General features: G+C 39.7%; 1 protein-coding gene and 1 long non-coding RNA gene across 5 annotated transcripts in view; one reads left to right on the top strand and one right to left on the bottom strand.

Moving 5' to 3' along the window:
- The first annotated feature begins 3,408 nt into the window (after positions 1-3,408).
- Positions 3,409-5,311, top strand: LOC135302423 (uncharacterized). Its single transcript, XR_010364037.1, has 2 exons — positions 3,409-3,646; positions 5,048-5,311. It is a non-coding gene; the product is annotated as an uncharacterized LOC135302423 (long non-coding RNA).
- Positions 5,312-8,960: 3,649 nt separating this feature from the next.
- CDKAL1 (CDK5 regulatory subunit associated protein 1 like 1) overlaps positions 8,961-12,188 on the bottom strand; it is a 378,983-nt gene continuing 375,755 nt past the window's right edge. For all 4 annotated transcript variants that reach the window (XM_064422776.1, XM_064422785.1, XM_064422794.1 and 1 more), the window contains one exon: positions 8,961-10,828. In XM_064422776.1, coding sequence (XP_064278846.1) covers positions 10,622-10,828 — 207 coding nt within the window. In that variant the 3' untranslated portion in view covers positions 8,961-10,621. The remainder of the gene's footprint in view (positions 10,829-12,188) is intronic.

Raw genomic sequence — 12,188 nt, forward strand, 5'->3', positions numbered from 1 at the left:
CCATAACCATTGATCTTCTGTGGGGAACCTAAGCCTAATGCAGAACACCACCAGCAGCAGCCAAAGCAAAGATCACCAGCTCACCAGCACTGCTGTGCCTTTTTGTAATATCTGATCAGCCTGCTGGCTGCTAGATAAGCCCTTATGCCTATGACAACTCCTGCTTTTAAAATGGAAATAAAAATCATCTTTGTGGCACTCAAAAATCCATACACTCCTCCATGGCTTACCTTCAGCCTCACCCTAGGCCCAGACTCCTGCAGAGCTGTACAGTCCTGTGGAAAGCCTCCACAGCCCAGCTTCACCCCAGCCTAGCCTTAGCCATGTGCTGTCCCCCAGCCTGCACCTCCACAGGACACCAGTAACACCAGTCAGCCCCAGCACATGCAGAGAGCCTCGGGCACAAGGGCATAACTGCATTTCTGTAAAAGATAGGAGGCTTATGGCAGCCTCAGCTTTTTAGGCTGGCTGTGGAGGGAAAAATGATACCTTATCTGGCACCAAGCCTACTGGTAGAAAGCAGCTTGACATATTTTGATCCAGCAGAATGAGTAAGTTTACACAAGCTCAGTGCTTTGTGTTTTTACTGCACCACCAAAACACAGTTAGAGAGTACACAAGTCTTACCATTACTGACTCCTTATCTTGGAAATCTTCTATGTGTATTTCATCCAAGTCCTTTAAGCACCCACTCAGTGTGTGTGCAATCCTGACCTTCCAGGACCGGTGATATTTGCACACCACAGAAACAATGGAGCCATTTGTCTTGCAAGCAGGCCTGGGCAGGGGAGACAGCTCTCTCCCACAGCTGGCCCCAAACAGGGCATTTGTTTCAAATGACTGAATTTCAGAGCCTTTAGAAAAAGGCTCGGTGCTGCTGCTTAAACCTTATTTTTCTCTTTCTGAACTCACACAGCCCTTTTCAAGCCACTGGCTACAGAATGAACAGGAGAAAGACAAAAGTATATAAGAGTACATATGCAAGCAGAGCACATACTCTTTAGTTAATGCAAGCAAATTCAGGGGAAACACTTGCAAAAAATAAGTATTGTTAGAAATAGCAGGATGCCCATAGTACTCCATTAAGAATATTGATCATAAACTGCTATTTTTTCCTGGTGTTTCACAATGTAAACAACTTATAATTTGCTTTCCACATGCTTTGGGAGCACTGGACAGACTGTCAAGCAAAGACCATTTCTGTTCTCACATATTTCCATGAAGCTCTCACTACAAGTCATTGTTTCCTACATGTTCGTACAAAACAAATTTGCATTCAATATCAATCTGGTGCAAGTACAGTGTTCCCTCCTTTACACTAATTAGGCTATTTAAAGATGTTTTCATCAAATGCATGATAAGAACTTCTGGATTGTACCCCTTGAAATGTTCTGTTGAATTTTTGCTAACATTTGGTAACAAATCTCATGAGAGCCTTTAATGGAAGCTAACATTTTTTTCATGTGTCATACTGCAAATCTTCAAAGCAGAAGTTTATAACAAACTCTTAATGTGACTTTAAAGCTCCCAGTTCTTTTCTAGATATCTGCTTTATGTTTGCTCACATTGCTGACTGCCCAGAGTTTGGCTAGCTCTGACCAGATCTAAGCACAAAGGCAAACTGAAATGACACAGAACCTACTTCTTCCTCCTTTGAACTCCCTTAACAAATAGAAATTTAGCAGCCTGTACATCAGGAAAGTAAGCAACAAGAGAAAAGAATCCCCAAAACCCTAAACAACCAAAACCACCCACTCTCATGCCAGCTGTTTTTAAAACTGATTTCTATGGTTAACAAAAGAGACAGATTGAGAGTCATGAAAGATGAAACATGTTCTACCCACATCAACAGCACTTCCTGGAGGCCACCAGCAAGTTGAACTTCCATTAAAAAAAAAAAAAAAGGCAAAAAAGAAAAGAAAAGGTTATATTTGGTATGTACCTCTGTGTATCAAAAAGGAGTTACTAGCCTAAGGGAGAGGACAGGTTGACAGCAGCTTTACATGTCCTCTATGATGCACTAATCCTGAGCTGATCAGTAAACCCTACAGTTTAGCAACATCCTGCCTGCTCTGTGGGCCATGACCTTGGCTCTGCAATCCCTGAGCACACCTTACCTTACAGCTTCAGAGCTGTGTGGAGGTCTTCAAAGCACAAGTTTATGGCTCTGCTCCACAGTGCTTGCCCAATAGTGATGTGTTTTCAGTCACGTATTGAGTGTCAGTGGTATGCCTCTGCAAATGAGCCATCCCAAAATGAACCCCACCAAAACACTGCTGCAGTCAGATGAGCCCCCCACACTTCCCTTCAGGCAGTCTCGTGGCAGCACTGCTGGTGCAAGCAAGAGTTGTCAATAGAAGGATGTAGGACAGATAGGCAGCATCCTTACTTTAAATCTCTTTGGGCCACTGTACTCACTTCCTGAGGCTGCCACACTGATCCTTCTTTCTGGGAAATTAGTTTCAGCCTATAGAAACTATTGAGACTCAAAATTTGTTTTTGTAAGAGTACCATATGAGTTACAGCCATTCTATTTTGAAATGAAAACGTTTAATGTGGCAAGAACTATGAGGAAATGTAACATTCAAAAATAAAAAAGAGAAAAAAGTGTGTAAAATAACATAATTACACTTTTCATGGATATAACTGTTAAACTGCAGTTTAATGTAAAACCATATGGCACACCAGAATAGAGTATTTTATTTAAAAATCTTCCTTTGCTTAGGTCTTTGTATTATTTAAAACTTGTCCCATATTGACAATTACAAGTTATGGAAAGAACTGTCCATGGCATTCCTCTTCCATAAGGCCAAAACTTTTCCTTTCCAACCAACTATGAAGTGTCTAAGAAAAGAGAAGTTTTATGCTTTCTTTGGCCATCACACCAGCTTGTTCTTACTGCCTGAAAGATGAATAGCATGTCTGGATAACTGAACTCTGACAATTAGAAAATCAGACTAGTTAGTGAACTGTCATTTTTTTAAAGCAAGGAGACCTTGTCAATTCTACCTGTCAAGTGAGTTTGGACAGATTGATAAACATTTCAAGAAAACAGAATAAAACCTGTTCTCTCCATGAAGCAGACTTTAGTTTAATTTCTTTGCTCACAAGCACATGATAAGAGAGCACAGCACAACACTGTCCACAGGACCAGACTATTACCAGCACTATTCCAGGTCTTTTGCTGCTGCTGTGAATGGGAATGACTTGAAATTTGGTTTCATGTATTCCCTGGCAGATAAGACAGTATTTATGAGTTGCCTTAGCATTCCTACATTTGAAGCAATATGAAGTATGATTGGCAGCAACCCAATTTCATTATTCTTAGATGAGTCAGTAAGCGTGGAAAAAGAAATTAAATGGGCAGCCAATCAACACACAAAAAAAATCAGATACTCTGTGGCCAAGAAAGTATTTATATGCTGATGACTCAACTTTTGCAGCCGTGTCTGCAGCAAGACCAGGAAATATACTGTTGAACCCTCTTATGACAACAACTTTGATGTGAAGGGCCAGAATAGCTCATTCTGCCTGCTGTGATTCAGAAAGCCGGAGCTGTAATCCTGGATCTCTGCACAATGCACTCACAAGAGCTTCCGAGCTCATCAAAGGACATCAGAAATACAAGGGTCCTGCAGGACACATGGTAAGTAAATGGCTTTCAAAGACTTTGGAAAGGAACACAGATGACAAAGGGCTCTGGAAGCTCTGCTGCTGTTTTACATACAATGTGTATATAATATATAGGGCTCATCTACCTCTGCAGTGGTAGGTGACTGCTGCTACACAGGCGCGGAAGAGACGAGGTCCTCCGTCCTTCTATCATGGCAGGAAAACTTATATTGGAATTTTCTGAACTCAGAACGTACAATTTACCACATCCTTTCATGAGTATTTGTGCTGAGGCTCGAGACAGCCACTTCTTTACAAAGTTTAGGAACTGCCTCTTATGTGCTGATTATAATTTGTTTCTTCTTGCACTGCAGATGTTGTGGAGGACGTGGTGAAAGCAGTGTATAATACTGTCCTGCAGCAGTAATTCTTACAGGAGATATATGCTGGGGCAAGGCTACCAAATCAGCTGTGTGTCTGACTTTAACGACACTATAAATTGGTAGAAACTGAGAATGTATCAGTGGATTTACTTTAGTTAACTTCAACAATTTTTAAAATGCAATACTGGCAAATCTGTAGATAGAGACAGTAAATATATTAAATTGGTTGCCAGCTAGGTTTCATTTTCTTGATACCCCCGGTAGTACTTCACAAACCACCTGAAAACTTCAAGTTTAAATCAATATAAAAATTAATCCCACCCCTTCTAAAAGATGATGATTGATGCAGGCTCACAGAGCATGCAAAAGAATGCAAACAAGTCTGATCTTAAAACCAGAAGCATAAGTGAATGATGTTTTTCAGTATTATTTTGGTCAGATAAAATAAAAAAGGTTTGGGAACCTGAATATGTGTTTCCAGAAAAAAATGCCAAATAAAACCAAATCAAAATAAGGTCTTCCTTCAGAGCAGCACAGGGAGGAGATATGGAAGTACAGGAGGTTCAGATTTGTTCTAAATAATTTCCTTCTCACAGATCCAAAGCTGCTATCTGCTGTTAGGCTCTGTTTTATCCTTCTGCTGGAGAATGCTATTCAGACTGCCCTTTTCACCTACTAAATCTGAGCAGGACAGAAGCAAAATAATGCTGCTGCAGCATGCCCAAGCTGCTATCTGTCTTTTCTAAATTTCCTTAATATGACCATAATACTTGGAGATTAAGGTGTCCCTTGAGTGTGAACACCTTTCTCTCTGTCACTGGTTATCTGTACAGCTGACTTGGTAACTGGTCTCTTGTTTCCTCCTGCAGTCTCATACAAACACTCTGCAGGCCATGTCACACACAGCCCTTTGTAATCTCTTGTACGGACTTCTTGTAGTTGGTGATTTCTGGATATTGGCTTTTATAGCTCATAAAGCCACTAGTGGATATCAAATTTAATGTTTTCAGCTGACATCAATGATGTGTTTTATCTCTCGCTCTGAATTACAGCATTTCTGGGATTTGCAAGTTCAAAACTAATACAGCACAGCAGAAGAGGCCTTTTAATCCTGCTTATTAGCAGAAGGGAGTTTCTGACATAACCCAAAGGCTCTGGCAGACAGACACCACACAGCTGAAGAACAGACACTGCAACACAATGGATTCCAAGCACTGATACCTCTGGCAAATGAGCTCCACTGGAGAAGCAGCATTCTTATTTTCAGGAAAGAAGCCACCTTACTCAGACTAATACTTACCCTTCTGAAGACATGTCATCTTCCATTAAAAAAAAAAAAAAAAGAGGTGCTGATAGCTTGGTTGAGGCAGCTGGGAGAAAGGGTAAGAGAGAATGCAGGCTCACAGTGGAATAGAGGTACTTAAAACCCGAGCAAAAAGCTGAAGCTTTCAACCACTAAAGAGCGTGCATTATTTACTGCATGCCACTGGACTGAGCAAGTTTCTCAGCTGGCCACAGTTTATCCATCTCCTCTACCAAGCAGCATTACAGGAATGTAATGCACTGACAAGCAGGGTGAGAGGGGACAGAGTTGGGGTGCCCTCCTCCAGGAAACTGCGCGTGCCCAGCTTGCAGCCAGAGGCCAGGTGAGCTGGGCAGCATTTCTCTGGCTGTGGCACCAGTGTGGTGGAACAGACTGCTCCAACACAGCACAGGAACCCAAGCTGTGAGCAGCTGGGAAAGGTGTCTGTGCAGCAAAGCCTTCCTAGCACCATTAATGTTTTATTTTTCAGATTATACTGTAATGACATCCTCACCACGAGAAATCAAATTTCCCATCATGTCATGATTTCATCACATTAATTTCTCTCAGATCCCCAACTCTTATGATGTGCAAAACAATCATGGCACTTCTTTGGTATGTTTTTGTCATCTCCAAGATTCTCCTGTAATCTGTAACCAACTGACAACTAACATTTATACACCACTCTCCACAAACACCACCCAGGAAGAGAGTAGACACAATATTTTATGCTCACTTAAGCACAACTATCCTGTTTTCACACTCAAAGACAGATGGGGCATTTAAAGCATGCAAGTTGTAGGCACAAATCCGCATCACACCCTGGTCACCAACGTGAAAATTCATCCTATTACCTACAACCAGCATTAAGCAAATCATGCAGGGCAGATTGTCCTCTATAAAACATCATGTTAAGACCACTTTTTAAGAAGAATGGCTACATTGCTAAATATTTTCCAACAAAATATTGTTGAAAGGATATTCAAATATTACTGTTTCTCCATTCATGGGACATGACTGGACAGCATTAATGATCCAAATCCATAACCACAACTTCCCAAATGGGGACTCTGGGATATCAGCAGTTGCAGTGACATGATTTTTTTTATGGCGCTGGGCTTCTTTAAAATGAAAATAGACTATTCATAATTCATCTCCCTTCCACTGACTGAAGAACCTTCATTTAAAGAAAAAAAAACATTCACTTGAATGTTAAGAGCATGCATGAATCAAATATGGAACTAAAAGACATTTAATGATATTTGCACAAACACTCCAGCAATGACTTTGATTTTAATTATCTAGTGGATGAACGCTGCCTGTGAACAAGTCCAATGGTATTTTGCAGCTAATTCCTAACTCTGTGGTCCATGTCTCCTAGACCAACCTTGCTTTGCAGCTTTTGCACAAATATTTTTCATTCTGCACCCTAGTTTTACAGCCCCTCAACTTTTTCCTCCACATTTTAGTTTCTAAATGCTCTCTGTTTCTATCTATACAATCAACCACAGTGCACACAAAATATAATGTGGAATACAAAACTGTAAAAATAAAATCTGGGAAAATTGCAAGTAATTTTTCTAGCAAAAAATACATGTTTGAGAAGATATAAATAAAGATTTTAATAAGCCTCACACAAACAGGCACATGCCTACTCATTCCTCCAAATTGTCAGAGCTCTTGCATAAGACTTCTTTTATATTCATTTTAGTCCCTGAAGTTATACACGTCTTAAAGTTAAAAAAGATAGACTTGTTAATAACACACAAATGTTCATAGACATAACATCTTTACAGATATCCTCTGTGAGCAGATCAAGCCACTCTCCATATGTATTTAAATGTAGTGGAAGGCTGAAGTTTTTAAGTTGTCAGATCTGTGCCTGGGTAAGAGGGACTCTATTTTCACTCTTGGAGCAGGGAGAGATTAGCAGCTTGAAATCACTTTGACAGTTTCAGTTACTCTCCTGCATACTGCAAGGAATTTTAATTCCAACCTGTGAAATTGTAATTGCTTCTCAAGAAGAGCAGGAGGATTCTGGGTAATGGCCGCAGCCAAGCTCAGTGTCAGAGTTGCCAGTTGCTGCCACTTCTGATATTATTTGCTGTTATTCAAAAATCACTCCAGCTTTCCATATGGGAAGTTGAACCGGGAAGTGAAACTAGGTTAACAGTAGCTGTCAGATGTTCAGAGATGTGCAAGGAATGATGTAACAGAAGTGAATCTCCTCAAAAAGCACATTTTCTTCTTTCTCTTGCTTTATAGAACAAGCTTTACATAAAACACTTCTTCCATGTCATACTCTTTTTCTAAACAAGTATACTATTGCTAGAAACCTACAATGGAAAGACTAAATTACAAAGTCCTCCAGCATACAATGCTCAAGTAGAAAATAAAATGTGTGTACTTAATGCTGTTCACAACAGATTTAAGATGTCTTTGCTACTCAGGGTTCTGTGGTTTGCAAGATTCCTCATTGGAAATAGCCAAAGAGAACTCAGAGCTACCACAAACACTTAAGAAAAATAGTTGAGGCTTTCTTGGTATCAAATGGAAATTATATTCTTTTTTTGCTCTGACAAAAGGTCATTGAATGTAGATTGCTTATTAGCAGACACACTCTCTAGTGATGAGTGTGTTCAGCATGTGTGAAAGTGGGATCAATTGACTATGAGGTAACTTTTCCCACAATGACCTTGTTAAGCTGGAGTGCAGCAGATTTCTCACCCACTCTGATGACTTGCACAGAGGGAATACTTGGAAGTAGATATCAAACATAATGTTGATGTAAAAATTAAAAATGCCACCTGGCAGGGTACTTAGGGCATTCAGAGAGCCAAACAGGATCAAAAATCACAGATCAGATGTTCAGGTCAACTCGTTCCATGAGGAGGATGTACTTGTACAGTTCACTCCACACTCACTGAGGTTTCCCAAGCTGCACCAGTAGCCCCAGGAACTCCAGGCTTGGTCCAGGTGAGCTGTTTGACCAGAACTGTTTTGCTCAGTTCAGCGGCTTTGGAAGATTTATTTGTACATAAACAGAACACAACAACAAACACGATGCTGCTCTACAACACAAGTGTCAAAAACCTCTCTCAAAATCTAAAGGAAGGCAACAAAATACTTGATAAAAAACCACTTCCTACTTATCAGATTAAAGCTCAGTTTAAGAATATACTGCAGGCAATATAATTTACAAAGTCTTCTTTGGCCTCTTTCAGTATATTGCACTATTTCTAAGAAAATAAGCTGGTCCCATTAAAGTCAACGATGCACAGAATCTAAATCACAAGCTTCGTAAATCTCTGTAATAGCTGATGCAATGAGTCTGTAATTGCCACGATTAGATAAGCTAGAGTGGCTGACAGAGATAATGCTAGAGGCACATAACATATCTGCATAGATTATTCCCATCACATGCGAAAATTTGGCTGGGATATGATGATTTTGTCAATGCACAGTTTTCCTGAGAATCTTGCAATCTGTGGTATTTTCCCAAAAATTTCAACTCCCAGAGTCATGTTGGTGCATTTTTTTTTTCAGAGAATTTTTCAGATTTGTTAAAAAAGTAAATTACTGATTGTTATATATTCCTTGTTGTACAGAAAAGCCTGACAAAAAAAGCACTCCAACAAACAGAAGCAAATTAAAGCCATGGGTTGTTTTTTGTTTTATTTTATTTTAAAACTCGTGGATTTTGAGTCTTGGCTTATGACCTTCAGTGGTTGCTATAAGAAATATAATATTCAAGTGATCACATATCTCATTTCCTGAAGACAGTTACATCTGTTGTTATAATTTACAGGCTGTGCTGAAAGCATCATGGTGGAGCTTCCTGGTTAATTGTCTGTAACTATTATGGATCCCCAATTTATAAGGTACAAAGCACTCTTACTAGGGGATTATTCCTCTGCAGTGTAGAGACAATGTACTGGTTTTGGCTGGGATAGAGTTAATTTTCTTCACGGCAACTGGTATGGGGCTATGTTTTGGATTTCTGCTGCTGAGGAGGGCTCACAGAGAGTCAAGACCTCTTCTGCATTTCTGGGAATGGCCGAGCACCTGCCTGTCAAAGTAATGAATGATTTATTTCCTTGGTTTGCCTTGCTTGCATGTGCAGCTTTTGCTTTACCTATTTGTCTTTACCTCAACCCCTAAGTTTTATCACTTTTACCCTTCTGATTCTTGCCCCCACCCCACTGCAGGGGGCTGAGCGAGGATCTTAGCTGCCTGCTGGGGTTAAACCACAACAGCCATGTAAACATGACAGCTCAGCTCCATCTGGATGTGACACAAACATTAAAAAAACCCTCAACAGTGTCTGTGTTATGATTTTAAACAGTCTCTGCAAGTGGAAGTTTGGATGAAGATTCAGAAAGGTGACAAGGCATGAACAAACCAATAATATCATGAGGTGAGGTGCTGGAAGAACTGGGCACACAGTCCAGTCCCTGACTCACCAGCACACTCACTGGAGATCCTGCCATGACACAATGGCTGAAGAAAGTAATTATAAATTTTCATTGTGTAAAATGCAACCTCCTCACCAACAGAGTAATAATTGTTTAACTGAGCCAGTGCAAAGCTAAGAGATTCCCAGGTAGTTCTCTAAAGATTATGTAAAATCTACAGACTGTATTAAATCCATCTTTTAACAGAACTCAATCAACAGAATAACATCTTCCCATTCAATTATAAAAATCCAACACCTTTAGAACTATTTCTACATAAAAAATTATTATTCCTGTATTGAAAAAGACTAATAATTCATTGTGAAGTCGAGAGATGAAAGATAGCAGGCAAGAATTCTTTCAGACATGACAGCAAATTAAATAGCAACAAATAACAAACTTTAATGGGCTTGCAGTGTTCATTCTAATGTAAAAAGACACACCAAATGATCACACTGCATCAAGCAAAATCTTTAGGAAAGCTTTAAATAATCTACCCATAAAAGATGACCAATATCACACAATGGAAAGATTCCTTATAAACTTAATGCAATTTTACCTGATACAGTAGTTATGAAAAGAGTATGTAATGCAAATATTGCATCGTTTTAGGAAAAAAAAGGAAAGGGAATATGCAACAACCTGTTCTACCAACCAAAGATCTCAGGTTTTGGCAAGATAGGCCTTCCCACAGCTTACTAACCTTCTCTCCTTTGAATGACAGGAAAGGCATAGAGCGAGTACAAATTATTGCCCAATTCATATTAGCTTTTTTTATCTAAAATAAAAAAAAATATTTGTTGGTAAAAGTGTTTCCTTTGAAGATTTTGAACAGCAGTTTCATTGTTTTCATAAAAGCCCCATTCAGTTCACAGTTCTGTTTTCATTCCTCCATAGTAAAACATAACAAGAACTGCCAGCAGAGCCAGGCTGACAGACAGGATCTTCAGTCCTCCTCCCTCTTGTTGCCATGGCAGCTGCAAAGCCATCCAGGAGCTGAGCTGTGCCTTCACTGGGATCTCTGCACAAGGCTGTGCTTTCCAGTCTGTGCCATTCTGTGCTGAACGTCGGAACTCCTGCGAAGAAATGCACGCATTAGGATTGAAACTGTGCTCTGTCTCTCTGATTGTACACACCAAATACACTCTCCTCTTCATAGAGAGGTTCAAATCAATGTCCTTTTCAAGACCAACAATTCAACCTGCACTGCATCATCACCAGGTCATCAGTTTTTCATACAGAAATCTCATAAATGCCATACAAAATCAGTATTTCTAATGACATTAACTGCCAAGTCAATGCAGCTGTTAGCAACAGAAACAAATCCCCACACCTCACTGCCATTAGAGACAATTGTTTGATGGTTATTTTTTAATTTGTTTTGCTGCTATCTCACTACTTTCCGATTTTTGGCTTCTCCAAAAGAAATGTCTAACCAGTGATAAAGGGGACCACAACACTCAATCCTTTGCACAGCAGGGATCTTCTAAAGTCAATCATTGACTCCTGGTGTGCCAGCTCAGTGGTGCTTGAAAATCCTCCCAAAGGGCTTTTCCTTTCCCCTGACCCTCAGGAGGCAGCTGTGCTAAAACACTCACCTTCTCATTCAGCATATTGAATCCCAGCTCCCTGCTGTGCCTGCCATTACCATTCCCAACCTGACTGCAAGCACCAAGATCCCCAAGAATATGATGTCTTTTAACTGCAGCACAAGTTACAGATGTTGCATCACTATTTCAGCAGAAAATCCAAGTGAAAAGAATAAAAGGCTTTTTTCTCTCACTGTCTTATTCAGTTCAGTATTATAGATACTCAAAAGGAAAAACATCCAGTGAAGCTCTGATGATATTTGCAAGAGATATAAGTGGTAAAGGTGTAATTAAATAAAGGTGTAACAATGCTGCATCATAAGATGCAATATTTCTGTTTTCCTCCCTCTATTTGAATAATCTCTTGGGAATTCAATTGATTTCAGCTGGATTTTTAATTGGTTTGAAATTTTCCAGTTAAAAAAAGGTTTTTGATTAAACCATTTTATTTTTTACTCTTTCACATTTTGTATAAAATAATCAGGGACCCAGAAAGTACCTATCTGGATAATCTTGTATTTCCAAGAAGCTGAAATGGGGCCACATGAAAATACAGACCAGATGCCCGCTCTGTCTTTTACCAAACATATTTCTGGGCAAACTCAAAGAAATATCAAAGCTTCAAGAAAGGTGCCTGCCCATGAAAGTGTGACAGCACAATTCAAACCTCCTGTAACTCACTCCTGTTTTCCATTTCAGCAATCAGCTCCATTATAGTAATTGTAGAAGAAAATAATGATTACTACTGGTTAGGTAAGTAAGCATCAAAGGGGCAAATGACAGCCTGGAGTAAGTGCTATTCTAACAACTGAGTTATTGCTGACTTAAAGCCCAATTCACACAGGCA

Source organism: Passer domesticus, chromosome 1, assembly GCF_036417665.1.
Source record: "Passer domesticus isolate bPasDom1 chromosome 1, bPasDom1.hap1, whole genome shotgun sequence".
Classification (NCBI taxonomy): domain Eukaryota; kingdom Metazoa; phylum Chordata; class Aves; order Passeriformes; family Passeridae; genus Passer; species Passer domesticus.